The sequence below is a fragment of the Terrapene carolina genome, unplaced genomic scaffold, assembly GCF_002925995.2.
Source record: "Terrapene carolina triunguis isolate 2854851 unplaced genomic scaffold, T_m_triunguis-2.0 Scaffold84, whole genome shotgun sequence".
Classification (NCBI taxonomy): Eukaryota; Metazoa; Chordata; order Testudines; family Emydidae; genus Terrapene; species Terrapene triunguis.
Genome location: NW_020664435.1, coordinates 12,141,296 through 12,160,236, shown reverse-complemented (window position 1 = coordinate 12,160,236; position 18,941 = coordinate 12,141,296). Strand labels below are relative to the sequence as shown.

The 18,941-nt window shown below is 40.8% G+C and overlaps 1 protein-coding gene across 2 annotated transcripts in view; it reads right to left on the bottom strand.

Moving 5' to 3' along the window:
• Window positions 1–3,401: 3,401 nt before the first annotated feature.
• The window catches only part of RFTN1 (raftlin, lipid raft linker 1), a 115,808-nt gene continuing 100,268 nt past the window's right edge, over window positions 3,402–18,941 (bottom strand). For both annotated transcript variants that reach the window (XM_024197900.2, XM_024197901.2), the window contains exons 8-10: window positions 16,917–17,020; window positions 15,365–15,446; window positions 3,402–5,293 (exon numbers count right to left, since the gene is read on the bottom strand). In XM_024197900.2, the coding sequence (XP_024053668.2) occupies window positions 4,841–5,293; window positions 15,365–15,446; window positions 16,917–17,020 (639 nt within the window). In that variant the 3' untranslated portion in view covers window positions 3,402–4,840. The remainder of the gene's footprint in view (window positions 5,294–15,364; window positions 15,447–16,916; window positions 17,021–18,941) is intronic.

Here is an 18,941-nt window from a genome sequence, read left to right as displayed (position 1 = left end):
AGTTCCCCGGATCCTCCTTCTTCCCTTTTTTAAAGATGGGCACTACATTAGCCTTTTTCCAGTCATCCGGGACCTCCCCCGATCGCCATGAGTTTTCAAAGGCAATGGCCAATGGCTCTGCAATCACACATTGAATCTATTTCCCCGTGTTAAGTATCCTCACACCTTCTTGTCAAACTGTCTGAAATGGGCCATCTTGATTATCACAACAAAAGTTTTTTTTCTCCTGCTGCTAATTGCTCATCTTAATTAATTAGACTCTTAGAGTTGGTAGGGCAACTCCCACCTTTTCATGTTCTCTGTATGTGTATATATATATCTCCTTACTATATGTTCCATTCTATGCATCTGATGAAGTGGGCTGTAGCCCACGAAAGCTTATGCTCAAATAAATTTGTTAGTCTCTAAGGTGCCACAAGTACTCCTGTTCTTTTTGCGGATACAGACTAACACGGCTGCTACTCTGAAACCTAACATGTTTTCTGTGCATGAAATGGAGTGATTTAAATTTAGTCGCGATTATCCAAATTAGATGGACATTTGAAGTTGTATGATTATTTTCTCCCTGCAGTGTTCGGCAAATTGCATTATTGCTTTTAGATGTGGACTGTAGTTTAAAAAAATAGCTTGAACATGCATGATGTGCACTTAGAAAACACATTTTATTGAGTTAAAATACTGTACAAAGAAAGACTAATGAGAATAACCAGGCACAAATCAGCCTATGGGAAAAACTACATTGAACATAAGAACAGCCATACCGTGTCAGACCAATGGTCCATCTAGCCCAGTATCCTGTCCTCCAACAGTGGCCAATGCCAGGTACTTCAGAGGGAATGAACAGAACAGGTAGTCATCAAATGATCCATCGCCTGTCGCCCATTCTCAGCATCTGGCAAACAGAGGCTAGGGACACTTCAGAGCATGGTTTTGCATCCCTGCCCATCCTGGCTAATAGCCATTGATGGGCCTATCCTCCAGGGACTTAGCTTGTTCTTCTTTGAACCCTGATATAGTCTTGGCCTTCACAACATCCTCTGGCAAAGCGTTCCACAGGTTGACTGTGCATTGCATGAAGCAATACTTTCTTTTGTTTGTTTTAAACTTACTGCCTGTTAATTTCATTTGGGGACCCCTAGTTCTTGTGTTATGAGAAGGAGTAAATAACACTTTCTTATTTACTTTCTCCATACCAGTCATGATTTTATAGACCTCTATCATATCCGTCCCTTAGTTGTCTCTTTTCCAAGATGAAAAGTCCCAGTCTTATTAATCTCTCCCCATATGGAAGCTGTTCCATACCCCTAATTAATTTGTTGCCTTTTCTGTACCTTTTCCAATTCCAATATATCTTTTTTTGAGATATGGGGCAACCAGATCTGCACACAGTATTCAAGATGTGGGCATACCATGGATTTATATAGGGGTAATATATTTTCTGGCTTACTATCTATCCCTTTCCCTAATGATTCCCAACATTCTTTTAGCATTTTTGGCTGCCACTGCACATTGAGTGGATGTTTGTAGAGAACTAGCCACAATGACTTCAACATCTCTTTCTTGAGTGGTAACAGCTAATTTAGACCCCATCATTTCATATGTGTAGTTGGGATTGTGTTTTCCAATGTGCATTACTTTGCATTATCAACATTGAATTTCATCTGCCATTTTGTTGCCCAGTCACCCAGTTTTATGAGATCCCTTTGTAACTCTTCACAGTCTGTTCTGGAAGAGGGCCTCATCCTCCGATTGAACTAACCTCGTTATCTCTAGACTGATTCTTGCCTGCATATTTATACCTGCCTCTGGAAATTTCCACTATATACGTCTGACGAAGTGGGTATTCACCCACGGAAGCTTATGCTCCAATACATCTGTTAGTCTATAAGGTGCCACAGGACACTTTGTCGCTTTTGAGTAGTTTTGTATCATCTGCAAATTTTGCAACCTCACTGTTTACCTTTTTCCATGAATATGTTGAACAGTATTGGTCCCAGTACAGACCCCTGTGGGACACCATTATTTACCTCTCTACATTCTGAAACTGACCATTTATTCCTACCCTTTGTTTCCTATTTTTTAACCAGTTAGTGATCCATGAGAGGACCTTCCCATCTTACTTTACTTAAGAGCATTTGGTGAGGGACCTTGTCAAAGTCTTTCTGAAAATCTCAGTACACTATATCCATTGAATCGTCCTTATCCACATGATTGTTGACCCCTCAAAGAATTCTAGTAGATTGGTGAAGCATGCTTTTCCTTTACTAAAACCATGTTGACTCTTCCCCAACAAATTGTGTTCATCTATGCGTCTGATAATTCTGTTCTTCACTATAGTTTCAACCAATTTGCCTGGTACTGAAGTTAGGCTTAGTGACTTGTAATTGCCGGGATTACCTCTGGAGCTTTTTAAAATTGGCATCACATTAACTAATTTCTAGTCATCTGGTACAGAAGCTGATTTAAATTTTAGGTTACATACCACAGCTGTTAGTTCTGCAATTTCATACTTGAGTACCTTCCAAACTCTTGGGTGAATATCATCTGCTCCTGGTGACTTATTACTGTTTAGTTTATCAATTTGTTCCAAAACCACCTCTAATGACATCTCAATTTGAGACAGTTCCTCAGATTTGTCACCTAAAAAGAATGGTTCAGGTTTGGGAATCTCCCTCACATCCTCAGCTGTTAAGATCGATGCAAATAATTCATTTAGTTATTCTGTAATGGCTTTATTTTCCTTGAGTGCTCCTTTAGCATCTCGATTCTCCAGTGGCCCACTGGTTGTTTAGCAGGCTTCCTGCTTCTGATGTACTTAAAAAATGTTTTGCTATTACTTTTTGAGTCTTTGGTTAGCTGTTCTTCAGATTCTTTTTTGGCCTAATTATATTTTTACACTTCACTTGCCAGAGTTTATGCTTTCTTCTATTTTCCTCAGTAGGATTTAACTCCCACTTTTTAAAGGATGCCTCTTTGCCTCTAACTGCTTCTTTTACTTTGATGTTTAGCCACGGTGGCACTTTTCTGGTCCTCTTACTATGTTTTTAAATTTGGGATATACATTTAAATCAAGCTTCTATTATGGTGTCTTTAAAAAGTTTCCATGAAGCTTGTAGGGATTTCACTTTTGGCACAGTACCTTTTAATTTCTGTTTAACGAACTTCCTCATTTCTGTGTAGTTCCCCTTTCTGAAACTAAATGCTACCATGGTGAGCTGCTTTGGTGTCTCCCACCCCCAAAGGGATGTTAAATTTTATTATGTTATGGCTACTATTACCAAGCAGTTCATCTATATTCAGCTATATCCTGTTGGACCAGATCCTGTGCTCCACTTAGGACTAAATCAAGAATTGCCTCTCCTCTTGTGGGTTCCAGGACTAGCTGCTCAAAGAAGCAGTCATTTAAGGTGTCAAGAAACTTTATTGTTTATGGAATTACTTTGTTTACAGAAAATGAAAAATAGAAGGTATTTTTAAAAAACACCATACAGGACTGCCTAACTAATTCTAAAGCGGGACTCTAAGGGGATTGCTTATTAAGAAAAGAAAAGCTACTACATGTTACATTTTTAAGCAGACTAAAACTGTTTAAGAGTATATTCAAATATGATCTAAAAAAATTGTTACACGTACATTTTACTGTAAAAATTTTAATATACCTCCAAACATGAAAATGTTGACCATTTTACATCATAAAGTTTGTATGTCAGCTGAAAAACATGGTTATCTGTTGTAAAAGAAAGGTTTAGTCATCAGGTTGTACTCTTCAGGGTCATTCAGTAGCTTTCACTGACATTTGCCTGATAGCTATTTGATTAAAAAAAAACAACCCATCTTTCTTGTGACACACACTACTCCAGTTGATAAATGATGAAAAGTCACATAATAGCAGTGCTAGCAGATGGCAAGTGTATCCACTATTAGTGAATATGTACAATTAATGAGTTACATTTTACGTGCAGTTTTCATTTTCTTTTCTATTTCTTGAAGACACAGCAAGCATTGCCGAAGGGCTGATTAGCAACCTAAAAATCCAGAACACCAAAATAAGAGAATAGGGAATCGTAGGCATTATGTTAGAGCCATCTGCTTAACACACAACACACATTCATCAAGAGGTTTGTTTCCCCATCAGGTTCCCCTTATGTACCTACAATATTCATGGTCTGTTTATTGCTTTATATATCTGCAAGAGTAAACTAAATTCAAGAGAATATCAATGAGTAGATATGATATGGAGATAAATACAGCTACAGCCACTTTATCAAACTTCCCAATTCCAGCCTCCGTAAGCCTAAATACCATTTTCTTGACAACACAAAACAATGACAAAACGACATGGTGCAATAATTGTTTCAGCAATGATACATTGATAAAATTATTACATAAGGAAATTGACCAACAATGCTTCTCCTAAACTAATATGAAATACTGAATACAAACCTGTTTTTGTTAAGACAGCACAGAGCAGTTTAAAGATCAGCGGTTTTTCTTGAGTCACAGAACAAGCCTGACTATGTTTTCACTCCCAACTTGGTAATCACAATACATTTCATCTGTACCTTTAAAACTAAGGACAGTAGAGCCAGTCCTAATCTCAGTAAAGTCAATGGAAATTTTGCCATTAACTTATGTGGGAGCAAAAGTGGTCCCTACAGTTAGCTGAAACTTTAAGATGCCTGTGTATGTTAATTGGAGAGAATAAAATTGTATAGGGCATTTACAAAGCCAAATTAAAAATTGTATTAAGCAATTAAGTTAGTGAGGATGATTAGCAAAACTTGTCCTTTAGTTTGGCAAAAGATCTGCAACTCTTTCAGTAATCTTGAGATGCGGGTGATTAATCGCAGGAAGCATCCATGGCTCCAGCCCCATTGTCTCCATCCCCACTGTCAGTTGTTAGAACACAGCTTCCTTCATGCGTTATCTGGTTCTCACAGTTGTCCGATGTCTCATTGTGACTCAAGCACACTTCCACTTCTTTTTGATCAGTATCATGACTTGGATGCCATTTTTCTTCTGATTCCTCATGGCCATGGCTAGATGTGTCTTTGTCCTCATGCATCTCAGATGTCTTGTCTGCGATACTATCCAGTTGTTCATTCAAGACTGGTTTGCAGTTCCCAACATTTTCAATTGTTGACAGTTGTGCTTCTAAATTTCTTGTGTTCTCTATAACTTCACTCTCCTGTTTTTCTTCTGCTGTTTGTTTCTCCCTTGAACTTAGTTTAGCCTTGTTAGATTTCTTTGTTTGTTTGTTGTGCATCTCTTCTTTGGAGAACCTCCAGTGAAACTATAAATAAAAGATTTGAAAGTTAAAGGTCACTTTAAACATAAATAAAAACTCAAGTAGAAATTTGCTTTCTGAAATAATAATGGTTTAACTTCAGTTCAATGGTTGAGCTGGTCAAAGGATCCAACCTCAAAATATATATTGTATATGAGTACCCAGACTACTTAAAATTGTTACATGTTTGTAGCTATTACACACATGTAGATACAATGCTTCTGTTCCTTTCTCTGTCTCTACTGCTTTGTATGCCTAGTCAGTTTCTTGATGAAGGATATTTCGGTGCTGAGGTAATAACCCACAACATCCTGGCAGACATTCCAAACTGTTCTGAAAGCAAGAAAATGGAAAGCTGTGCTAATGTAGACAAGCAGAGGAAGAGATCCGGGAGTATTATTCCAGTTTTTCAACAAGTTAGTAGCAGAAGTAACAAACCCTGACTGAGAACACAAGCGCACACATTCACCAAGTGTGTGAAGACAGCAACTCAGAAAATTTACAAATTTAGCTTTTAAGGTGGAATTCCATTGCTTGTTTTATGACTATTTATCCTCTCTCTCAGATATGTGTAAGCATGTATCTAAAGTGCGCTATGTAGACATTGATATAAAACCAAAATGTGAAAGAGCTGTGCAAGAAGAGTTTTATAAGAAAATCATTCAAGTATTGTGTATCATACAGAAAAGTTCTGTACTCCTATCCTATGTATTGTTTGGAATGTGCCACAAAATAACTCTAAAGGGTTTTCTTTTTCAGAAGCCCACAGTTCCCACAGGACCAGCATTTGCAAGACTAAACCAGCATTTTGAAACTTTCAGGAACTTTTCCAAGTCAGGCTGTGGACTAAAAAATTCCAAATGTATAATCTGATCTGCTTTGCTAAGCCATACATACAGTGCAGAATCCAGAAGTGATTTTACAGTACAATGTTTTAAACATTGAGCATTTACAAGACCAAGTGATAAACAGTGCAAGTAAGTAGCAAAACATCCTGAGCCGTTTGTACAAAAGTTTCTGGGGCAGAATGCACAAGGCCACCTTCTACAACGCACACCACAAGACTCATCATGACCACCATTTTGGATGATCTATGTTGACTAATGCTGAAGGCTATATTTTGACTAGCAATAAAAGTAACTATGGTTTCTTGAAATGTTGATGCAATAATCATAGAATTAAAATCAGAAGGGACCACCAGATCGTCTAGTCTGTCCTCCAATATATCACAGGCCACCAAAACCACCTACCACTCGCATACTGAACCCAACAACTGAAATTAGCTCAAGGTATAGCCCTCAGGAGACTATTGCGTGCCACAGGCAAAGAATAGGAGAGACCGAGGTGCACCGATGCCCAAGCCCCCTGCAAGGGCAAGAAATTGATTGAAAGGTCCCCAGATGAACCTGACAGGCAATTTGGACCACATGCTGCAAAGGAAGATGAAACCCCCCCCAAGACCACTGGATAATCAGCTGATTGTGAGCTCCCAGTGTGGTCAAAAGAGCTATGCAATCCTGGGATGGATAAACAGGGGAATCTCGAAAAAGAGTAAGAGCAGAGAGGTTACTTTACATCTGTATTTGAGACTTGTGCACCCGCTGCTGGAATATTGTTACTCCTTGGGGGATTCTGCGCGCCCGCAGAAAACAGCCCCTCCCCCTACAGATTTCCCTGCAGAAAATGACAGGGAAGCTGCGCTGGAGGGTGGGGGGGCGACCATGTGTGCAGTTTTTTTGGGGGGATTACCCTCCAAACATTGCTGAGGCATGGGGGGGCACACAGGGTTACGTGCCACTGCCCCCCCCATTTCTGCAAACGCAGAGCTGCCCAGCTCCGCTCCGCTGACTCTGAAGCTGAATGCAGCCTCCTGGCTCCTAGTGCCAGTGGTGCTCCCCTTCTGTGTGCTGGGAGCCTTCCTATTTTCTGTGGAACAATGAGTGCCCGCGGTGGGGCTGAGTAACAGGGGGTGGGAGAAATGAGGGAAGGGGACTAAGAGGATAGGGAGGAGAGGCAGTGGGGAAGGAAGGGGGGTGGAATAGGGCAGGGGGAGGGGAATGTGGGAGTGAGGGGAGGGGGATGGAGAAGAAAAGGGAATCGGGGAATTGTGGGGGGAAGTGGGAGCTGACATGCTGTGTTCCCTCGGCAGCAGCTGGGGCTCCCCCATTAAGCAGGCCCATCGAACCCTCACCCTGACAAGCCCTACCCCCATACACCTGGACCCCTCTGACAAGGCCCCCACCCCCAGACCCCCACCCCACTGAGCCCCAACCAGCTGCACCTGGACCCCCAGCCCGCCAAGCCCCATCTCCCCACCCCCAGACCCCACCCCCACTGAACCCAACCACCATCACCTGGACCCCCTGCAGAGTCCCATTGCCCCTGCACCCGGAATCCCTCAATGAGCCCCGGTGCATCCAGATCACCCACTGAGCTTCCCACACCCAGACTGCCCCACACAGATACCTCTCACCCCACACCTGAATCCCCCCATACTAAGCCCCTCCACACTTGGATACTGCTGGGCTGAGCCTGCCCAGCCACACCTGGCACAGAGGGGCAGGCCCAGGCCTTGCACTGTGTCAGGGTCAGGTGCAGCCTCACTGTCGAGTCCCTGTACTCGGGGAAGTGGAGGTTTCAGGGTGATCTCCCATCTCAATGCAGCCAGTGACCTGTGCTCCCCACTGCCATGCTGGAGCCACATTTATTTATTGACAAATAAAACTTTTGCAGAATTTTAAAATATTGTGCACATAATTTTTATTTTTTTGGCACAGAATTCCCTTAAGAGTAATATTGTGTCCAGTATTAATGCCCACAATTCAAGAAGGATGTTGATAAATTGGAGAGGGTTCAAAGAAGAGCCACAAGAATGATTAAATGATTAGAAAACAGGCCTTATGGTAATAGCCTCAAGGAGCTCAGTCTATTTAGCTTATCAAAGAGAAGATTAAGGGGTGACTTGATTACAGCCATAAGTACCTACATGGGGAACAAATATTTCATAATGGGCTCAGTTGTCTAACAGAGAAAGGCATAACACATCCAATGGATGGAAGTTCGAGCTAGACAAAATCAGACTGGAAATAAGGTGTAAATTTTTATTGGCAAGAGTAATTAACCATTGGAACACTGTACCAAAGGTTGTGGTGGATTCTCCATCACTGATAGTTTTTTAAATCAAGAATGGATGTTCTTCTAAAAGACATGCTCTCAGAATTATTTTGGGGATGTTCTGTGGCCTGTAGTATACAGAAGGACAGACTAGATAATCATAATGGTCTCTTCTGGCCTTAAAATGTATGAATCTATTAATCAGACCTAGGGGAAAATTCCTTCCTGACCCCACATATGACGATCAGTTAGATCCTGAGCATGTGAGCAAGAACCAGCCAGCCAAGCACCTAAGAGCACTGGCCAACTCTGTCCAGTGTCCCATCTCCAGCGGTGACCATCTTTGATGCTTCAGAGGGATGAAAAGAAAAAAGAAACAATGGGGAGGAAAGAATCCCTTCCTGACCCCTAATAGGTGTAATGTGCTTATAATGTCTGAAAATTACTCAGAGGACAAAGGATTTATCTGCCTCATCCCTGAAGGAAAAGTCAACCTTCCCAAGCAAAGTCAGCTTAAACTTTCAAGTGGTTAGTTACTTCACCATTTAAACAAATTGTCTCACCAATTTGCCAGCACCCAGGTTCCACTCTGCATCGTGCATCACAAATAACTGTGAGCACAAAGTCTGCCATTTGTGATCCTGTTCTGTTCACAGAAAAGGTAGTTGTGCAAATCCCGTATGTTATACCCACAATTAACTGCACATGCAATTGCTTGCAAGCATACACAAGCCTGGTTGAGACCCTTACTTCATAATGCTGAAGTAATGCTCCAGCTGGCCAAACTCTGAGAGAGCAAAAAATCCCCTAGCAGTAGCTAGATTTAGCCTATATTCTTTTATGTTTTATTTGAGCCTAGATGTCATTCACCAAACGTATCTTGCATATAAATATATTAAAGAGAACACCACAATTTTTTAACTTGAGTGTCTACATTTAGACACTTGAAAAAAGTGTCCTGATTTTCAGAGGTGCTGAGCACCCACAATTCCCATTTAAATCATTTGGAGTTTTCCGTGAGTAGAGGCTGCATATCAGGCCCAAAATGTTAAAAAGTTTCTTCTGAACTAAGGTCAGCCTTTACAGGGTTTAACGGCCATGAAGCCTAATTTCTGCTGAAACGAGCCTTGATTTTGTCTCAAGAAACAGCAGATAAACTTTATGAGTAATTAGATTAAATCTGCAGCCTGTGATGGGGCAATGAGAGATACAGTTATCGCTGTCTTACTGCAGAGTTTTTACAATTCCTTATACGTTTCCTTTCTGTTCAGCTGGCTGAACTGCATAGCACCTGACTAGTTCATATGAAGGATTTCGTTTCCACCACTGCAATTTCATTTTAATCTTATCAGCACCACATATTTTCCCCCTCCAAGTGTTTATCTACAAAAAAGTTTTAAACATGTTGTAATCAAAAATTAAATAAAGCTATCAGATCTTAGTGTCTATGCTTTTGTGCTGTTCAGAATGCTTAGCAACTGAATCAAATGTAAGGTGGTTTATGTCAGGCGTTTACCAGCAGCTGAATAACAATGACAGCTTTTTATAGAACTAGTATGAATTTGGATGATTTTACCTCTCCCATATTTTTCTTGAACCTTTGACTGAAAACCATCATATTTTATTACTTGTATTTTTGTACTGCATTTATTTCAAACTTCCTGCATGTAAATAATCTCTTACCAATAGACATTTGTAAAATTTGAATGAATCTTTTCAATGGTATATGTAAAAATAATCTTTTCAGTCACACTTGTTGGTTTGCAGCTGCCACTACCGTCGACTCATTAGTTATGGATGTATCTATTTGAATTTATACTAATATCTATTATAGGTTCCCATCCTCTTCATTAAAACTCACAAAGCAAACAAAAGCACTGCCCATGATGATAACCACCCCAACCCACAGCCCAGCTCCTCCTAGATAGCCTGAGAAAGACAGGTTTTGCAGCATGCCTAGAAGACTAATAAATCTGGGCTCTGGCTAACCAAGTAGCAGAAGTGAATTCCAATATAAAGGACACCATGCCAGCAGCTTACTCTTGTTTATATTAAGGGGGATCGAGCTTAAGCATCTCTAATGATCTCACCTGTGGCGACAGTGAGCAGCTACTAGTGGAGTTTGGGGGATTTGCTTTATAAGTACGGTTTTGACTCAGCAACAAGGATAGAGAGTCATCAGCTAGTCTGATAGTCATCAGTGGTCTGCAGTGGATGTGCCATCTTCCTGCCTGAAGAGAGAGGAGACTTTGTCTGTATGAAGTGCAAGCTGGTAGCCCTGATGGAGATGAAGGTTTGTGGTCTTGAGGAACAGCTGACTATCTTGCAAAGCACCAGAGATATGGAGGATTTTCTGGTCAATACTACAGCAAATCTCACAGGGGACGGTAACAGAATCAGGTGACAAAAGCAGACAAGGAAATGAAGATAGGAAGATAGATTTGTCACCACCAGAAGTAGGAGAACCCAAAGGGCATCTTCACAGCTGGACATATCAAATCACTATTACGTGCTGAGTAAGACATCTGAAAAGAACAACCAGCAAGACCCAGTTGGAGCAAAGAACCTACAGACAGCAAAGAAAAGAGCTGAGAACTGCTGCCCAGCTCAAACTAGATGGACTCAGACAAGTTCAAGAGAGCATATGCACAACTGGCCAGAGAGGAAGACAATCCTCAATGGGGATTACATGCTAAAGAGAATGGAAAGGACATTCTGCAAGGGATAGAAGGACGGCAAGACAGTTTGTTGTTGCCTTCCAGGAGCAAAGACAAAGGGCATCACCACAGGAATAAACAAAATTCTGAAGCTGACAGGAGAGATCCTTTAGGTGGTGATCCACATTGGCACCAATGACACTACATCTGGCACTATTCCAGAGATCCTAGAAGACTTCAGAGATCTCGGAAGGGAACTGAAGGACAGGAATATCCAGACTATCTTCTGGGAATCCTTCCTATGCCTCAAGTGAGAGAAGAAAGATATCAGAGGTGAACAGTTGGTTAAGTAAGTGGTGTAGGGGAGAAGGTTTTGTGGAATATTGGGGCACCGATCACAGTAGAAATGGTACCGATCTCCTGGGTGAGAGCCCAGCAAAGGTATCTGGGAGGGCTTTAAACTAACCATGAAAGGCAGAGGGTGTTAATGGAGCAATAATGGTGCCAACACCCAAATATGTAAACCAGCCACATGGTGTCATGCATATGACAAATCCAAGTACAAAGGGTCGTGTAAGGGACACATTTTTAATCATCTATATTCTGGTGCTAGGAGCCTAAGTTATAAACAAGAGGAGTTTGAGATGCTCATATATGAGAAGAAATATGATATGGTTGGTATTACTAGAACTTGTGGGATGATTCATGTGATTGGAACATTAAAACTGATGGTTACAACTTATTCCATAGAAACAGAGGGAAAAAGAGGAGGGGGTAGCACTTTACATCGAAGACACAGGAGACTGGAGTGTTACCCAAGGACCTCTTGATGCCAATTGGCATAGGGCACAGGAGATGCACAGAGTTTTACATGGATCCCCTGCATCAGGTATGCACATAATAATTCACCAAAGGGTGATAGGTGAGGTCTCTACTGAGAGCCAGTAGTCCACTGATCATCATAATCATTTTGAAATGCATGTACAGTTAATATTTAAGGAGCTATGTATCTTTAATAGGAGTTATGTTCTCAAAACCTAGGCCTTAAGGCAGGTAACCAGGAGATGATGTGACTCAGACTGGTTCCTTCCAGAAAGGATGTAATAAATGCTTATCTCCCTGTCTGGGCATTGTGTATTGTCCATGGCACAATATAGATCTATTTGCATCTGGAGCCAACATGCTAATCAAGGGATTGTGAAATCTTCAAGAGAGGAAATTTACAAGAAGAAATAAAACAGCAGGAGGGGGATCCTGTTTATGAGTAAAGAGAATGAATTGTTGGAGTATATGTGGGGGGCGCAGGTACCCCCCCTGCACCCTTCATTAAGGAGGCAAGCTGGCAGTGTGACTTGTCTCACAAACAGAAGATCACAACTGAGCCTGGCTGTAAAACGCTGGGAGGACTTTGGGATGGGCTTTGCAATATAAGACAGGAAAGTAACTTGTTAAATAAATCTATGTTCTAGAATGCAAGTTATGAAATTATTTTATATGTAACTATTTGTTTCCAATATTCCTACTTGCCGTCATTTGAATGTCTTATCTTTGTTAAATAAACGTTTGCTTGTTTTCCCTATAAATATATCTAAGTGCTGCGCGTTAAATGGAACTGTGATCTGAGGTGAAACTGGTAAGCTGGAGTGCTCTGCTTCTTTGGGAGCAGCAAATCTGTGAACTCTGTGAGTGTCCAATGGACCAAGGGCTAGACACTCCTGGGGGACGCTTGGAGGGCTCAGTGGTTGGAGTGTGCCCATCACTGACCTGCAGAGGGCCAGCGGCGCCTGCTCGGCTGAGAGAGGAGTGCTTGTGTTGCCCAGGGCTGGTGGAGTCAGGGAGATGACACATGACAGACACAGATAAGGCTTCTTCATGCTCAGGACAGGTGGTAGCGAGGTGCCTCCCAACCGTGGGTACCCTTGGGAAGTGTTACACTGAGTCATAGAGGATTCAGAATCACAGGACCTTGAAAGCTTATAAATTAAAGTTCTAATTAATAAAACCAAAGATGGGCTACTGGTGGGCATGTGTTACTGGTCACCAAATTCCACTAGTGAGCAGGATGAACAGCTCCTTAGGCATCTGCCCATAAAGGGTAGAAGGAAAAAATGTGTTATCATGGGTGACTTCAGCCTGGGGGACATTTGCTGGACATCTCATGTAACCAGTAACAAAATTTCCTTAAAGTTTCTAAGCATTAAAAGCTGATGATTTCTTAACACAGAAAGTCCTGAAACCAATATGATGGGGTGAGGGAACTCAATACTGAATGTCATTCTGATGGCCAAAGATGATTTAATAGCAGGCCTAAAAATCAGTGGTTGCCTAGATACTAGTGATCATGATCTGATTATATTTACTTTGTGCAAACAGAATATGGCACCAACTAGTAATATGTTTATTTGGAACTTTAAGAGGGCCAACTTTCCAAAGAATAAGGCAATTAATTGTCAATATGACTGGGAATATAAATTTAAAATGGGAAGTGTTAAAAAAAACTGGTAATTGATCAAGAACATCCTACTGGTCGCCCAACAGCCACGAAAAAGGTTATCCTGGGCAACACATCATCCTGGTTAAAAGCAGTCCACATGGCGGGGCTACCCCAGAACTGTAGACTCAGAGCCCCGGCAGTAGGACAGTGAAACTGCCAGTCTTATCAGTTTTGATGCTACTAGTAACAGTGATGAAACTGACAAGACTGTCAATTTTACTCAGTAGCTGTCTGGGACTGGGGAGCAGATTTCACTTTGGAAACTCCATATGTCAGTGATCCTGAAACAAATTTTGGAGGGATTTCTGGTTCATAGGAAATAAAAAAACAAACTGAATTACTTCCCATTCGGAATGAAACCAAATGTTAAAACTGCAAAATTTCCTGTGAACTGGAAATCCCGTGTTTTGGCCAGCTCTACTCCTAATGTCCAACTCCACTTAATAAGCAGGCTCAACATTCGACACTAGCTGAACTTCTGAATGGTCCCAAGGTGTCATCCCATTGCATTGGTAACTAATGTTAGTGTAGCTGCAGTACATAGAGCAGGAATAAAATGAAGGCAACACTAGTAGCTTCTTCATCCTCTGATGGCTTGCTTTCACTAGATGGGTTGTATTTCATCTTCATACTTCACTTGTTTGGCTCCCTTGCATGCAGGCTGGGAAAGGTGAAACGCATGTGAACAAGACCTGCTGGTCGGTAATCTGCCATTTGTTGCCTTGTACAAACCTCTGTATTTTCTCCTACCCTTTAAAGTATGACATGTTTGGGCCAGGCTTTCTGCCTGCTGCTCATTTAATAAAGGGAACTGAAACACTTCAGGGAAGTGGGAATAAAATGAAGATGCACTGATCCCTGTCAGCTGCATGCTCCATTAACTCTAGCTTGGTTTGGTTACTTTTTATAGCAGGGGGTCGGCAACCTTTCAGAAGTGGTGTGCCGAGTCTTCATTTATTCACTCTAATTTAAGGTTTCGCGTGCCAGTCATACATTTTAACATTTATAGAAGGTCTCTTTCTATAAGTCTATAATATGTAACTAAACTATTGTTGTATGTAAAGTAAATAAGGTTTTTAAAATGTTTAAGAAGCTTCATTTCAAATTAAATTAAAATACAGAGCCCCCGGACCGGTGGCGAGGACCCAAGCAGTGTGAGTGCCACTGAAAATCAGCTCATGTGCCGCCTTTGGCATGCGGGCCATAGGTTGCCTACCCCTGTTTTATAGGTTAGTGAAATTCTCCCAATCTCATATGTTAGTATTTATTTATATTACAGAAGCACCTAGAAGCTCCAACTGAGATTAAGGCCCCACTCTACTAGACTCTGTCCAAAAATATAGCAAGAGACAGTCCTCTGCCCCAAAAAGTTTACAGTCTAAACGGATAAGGCAGACAAAAGATGGGAGAAAGGAAATATTACGGTCCCCATCGTACAAATCATGAACAGGGGCAGAGAGAGAGGTAAAGTGACTTGCCCAAGATCACATAGGATATCTGTGGCACAGCCAGGAATTGAGCCTACATCTCCTAAATCCCACTCCAATTCCTCACTGTGTTTATTGTTTTTAGTAGACCACATAGTCTCTAGCTCCCTCCAATGGAAGGAAGAGTGAAGGACAGCACCTTTCATGTCCTTTGAGTATTTTGTTATTTCTTTGGTTTAATAGTTCACATCAGAGTTCTAAAGTGTTCTGATAATATTCAGCAAACCTTCTAAGCCATTAGAAATGTTGAAACTGCTGTGGAAAATCTATTAGAGTATTAGAGTACTGCCACGATAAACATACACAGGAATTCAAGGTCATTTACCTTAGATTCTTTCTTCTTTGCTTTCTGGGGTAGAGAGGGTCTCTGAAGAAAGACAATCTGCTTAGTGGCTAAATTCCCCTCCCTGTAAAACATAATCCTGAAAATGAGTCAAGCTCATACAAAGTAGGATTCAAAATCCAAGAAATACCTCAGTCATTTGCTTAAACTGGGCAAAAGAGAACCACCAGAAATGACCGAAACATCTGACTGTCTCAAGTGCGTATGGATAGAATGGTATTTGTTGGGAAGCATCAGCCTAATTTAGGCTCATGTCTAATTTGATGCACCTAAAATCCCAGTTCAATCGCTGATGTTTTTTCTGCCAAATGTTTTAGAATTCGAGAATCAACACAGAATAAAGTTTTTGAAAAAAAATCAGTCTATATGACATGCACTATAATCTTTATGTGCACTACAATGTCAATTACACATTGCAGTGTGTTTTACTAGCCAAGCAATAAGAGCTGACAGATTCTGCAATAGTGATAGCACTGATTAATGCACAGCTCAGATGTGTAGTGAAGCACAAAGCAAAGCCAAATGCCTCCATCACTCAGGCTATGCGTTAATCAGCACTAACGACCAATCTGAAGCATTTTATGGAGGTAATTATAAAATGGTTCACAGAAAGGAGTGGAAAGAAGGGAGGACACAGCACAATGTTGCAAAAGGGAATTAAAAATCCTTATTTGTGATTTTTCATCCATTGATTTATTCAAAAGTGTATGAAAAACATTAGATTAGAATAACTCCTTCCACTGGTTTTCCCAGCATGTTTGGTCTTTATAGACTGTAAGAATTCAAGGACAGGAATTGTCTTCATCTGTGTCTCATACACCACTGGGCACAATATTGGTGCTTTAATAAAGAACAACTTGGCATATTGATCTATTTTTTTTATTCGTGACTGATGAAGAACCCTATTTGAATAGCAGTTCCGGAATGTGCAGTAGTAAGGATCAACTGTTGTCACATGCCTGTATTTTTAGCCAGTCTCCATTAAGAATGTTTTAAAACTATTTACATTTCTATTAATATAATTATGCTTATGATGCAAAAGTAGATATAAAAATGACCAAAACCCACCAACAAAGGAAATTCCAATTGAAGGCTACTACAGTACTATCAGTATTATTTCACCCGCTTTTTCTGAGCTACTGCAGCAAATGATGTATACCACACACTGTTCTGATAGCTACTGATGAAAGACAACATGTGCTTCTACCGCTAGGCCACACCACTCTACAAACAGCACCACAGTTAGTTAGTTTATTTTTTAAATGGAGCTAAGAACTTACACCTGCAACCCGGCACACCACATACAAGTCTGGCAGCACCCCCATCCCCTTCCTGCCCAGCAAGATTTGTGGCAGGGCTGAGGTGGGGACAGAAATGCTCAGACTGGCCCAGTGGCAGCTGCAATGTGGCTTTCCTGGACAGTTTAGTGCACATGTGCAGGGAACTCTATGCTAGGAGAACGGGGAGTTGTTAGCACAAACTATCATGCTGATACAGAGGCTTCCTTAACCAAAATGCAGTGCCCACACAGTACCTGTTTGTCTTTACAATTGGAGTAGGAAGCACACAAGTCAGCTGCCAACCGTACACCGCGAGAGAGTTCAACAGTGGAATATAATCTGTCTGCACTTCAATTCCCTGGGGAAGAAAAATCAACTGTTAGGATTATCGCTTGATGTGTGACAATTGGCTTTTTTAAAAACGGTGTTTTGTGTTGTTGTTTCTTTACAAAGTTAGATTATTTTTGCAAGTTAAGAAAAGCAGGAAGGAAAATATTTGAAAATGCAAGACACGTAGGATCATTCTCCAGTTCTTGCTGAAGAGTTAAATATATTTGCTTAAACAGTGCAAATATGCAATTTCTTTTTGGGCTCTAAACCATCCATGTGACAGCTGATGAATCAGAAAAACAGGGCTAATTCATTTTGTTTTATCAGAGCTCCCTTGGACAAGTGGCCTCCTGCAATCTTCATTGAAAAAAAGAAGAATTACATCCTTGCAAACAAAAAGGAATTCATGTGGCACAAAAACGCATTACACTGTGTGGTCCAGATTCTGCTCTTGACTATGCTGGTGTAAATCCTGAGCAACTCTCCTGAAGACAAGCAAGTTAACTTCCGCTTTACACCAGCAGAGCTGAGAGCTAAATTTGGCCCTCCGATTTCAAAGCATTTCATGGGGAGTTAAATGACATTATGGTGCTAATGAACCCATGTTATTTGCATCCAGCAGCAGAAAGAAAATATAAGTACAATTTGTTTTATTCGTTTTGTCACCACAGGCAAATAAACATTGCCTATTTTTTATTCTGAATCAGGAAATATGTGGGCGAGACCAAAACGTTACCTTTCACTGTAAAAGTCTAGCTTCACTCAGAGATGCTGTACAGTAGACCCTTGCTAATTCTCCCTCTGCTAATCTATAAACCCAATAATTCTCTCAAAAGGAACAGTTAGTCTCAGTAAAGATTGCTACAGGGAGCACTAATATACAAAATAATCTATTGCACATTTACTCTTCAGTGTTACTAATCTTACTGAAGTATTATCATAAATTGCTAATACACTTGTCACTACAAATACTATTACACTACATGACAGTACAAATTATGCTTGCCAAAATAAATGCACAAATACATTCTGTGATGCTGAGAGAGAGAGAGAGAGAGAGAGAGTGAGTGTGTGTGTTCATTTTCTTGTTAATTCTCAAAACAGAGTAAAGCACCACAGTGTTCCCAGTCATCAATGTCAATCAATAAGGTTCTACTTCACTACACGAGTTCAAATCAAAATCTATACATACTGTAATAACAATCATTTGAACAATTCATATCCTGCTGTAGTATTATAAACAGAGGCCCTGATTTTCAGTTTTAATTGGGCTTTCCTTTTTGTGCATGCGATTTAGGTCACTTAAATATCTATATAACTGAAAGGCAGGTATAGTTGGGTAATTAATCACTTACATGACCTAAACTGTATATGAAACTAACTGAAGGAGCAAAATTGTACCCATTTAAAGGAAAGCCATGATTTGAAAATCTGCACATGAGCACACATTGGATTAACCTTGCTTTGGGTTTCTTCACAGAAGCTGTCAGATGCTCACGATGATACACCTACTTACAGAGGTCACACATATTTGCAAGGGCTGGCAGCATCACCTTATATAAGACAGCATGAAGGTACAGGAAAGGAAGAAGATGGCCTTTAAGAGAAAAGATAAATTCTAACTTAAGCTTCTGAGGAAATGAGTCAGAAGCTTATCAGAACTTCTACAAGCCTACCATGACGGCAGAAGTGCCATGTTTATGGAGCCTCAGAGCCACACAAATCAGAGACTCCACCAACCCTACCATCTTTGTCCTCCCTCCCTCCAGCTGCCAAACTGACTTTTTCCTCTTTCCAGTTTTTAAAATGGCCCAGTGCCTGAGGAAAATCTATTAAAGGTACAGACAGATGTCCAAATGCCTTTGAAAGCAAATGCCTCAGGAAAATACTAGGTATTTTGGAATGAATTTATAACAAAATCTGAGATTTGTCAGAGAGCTCAACAACTC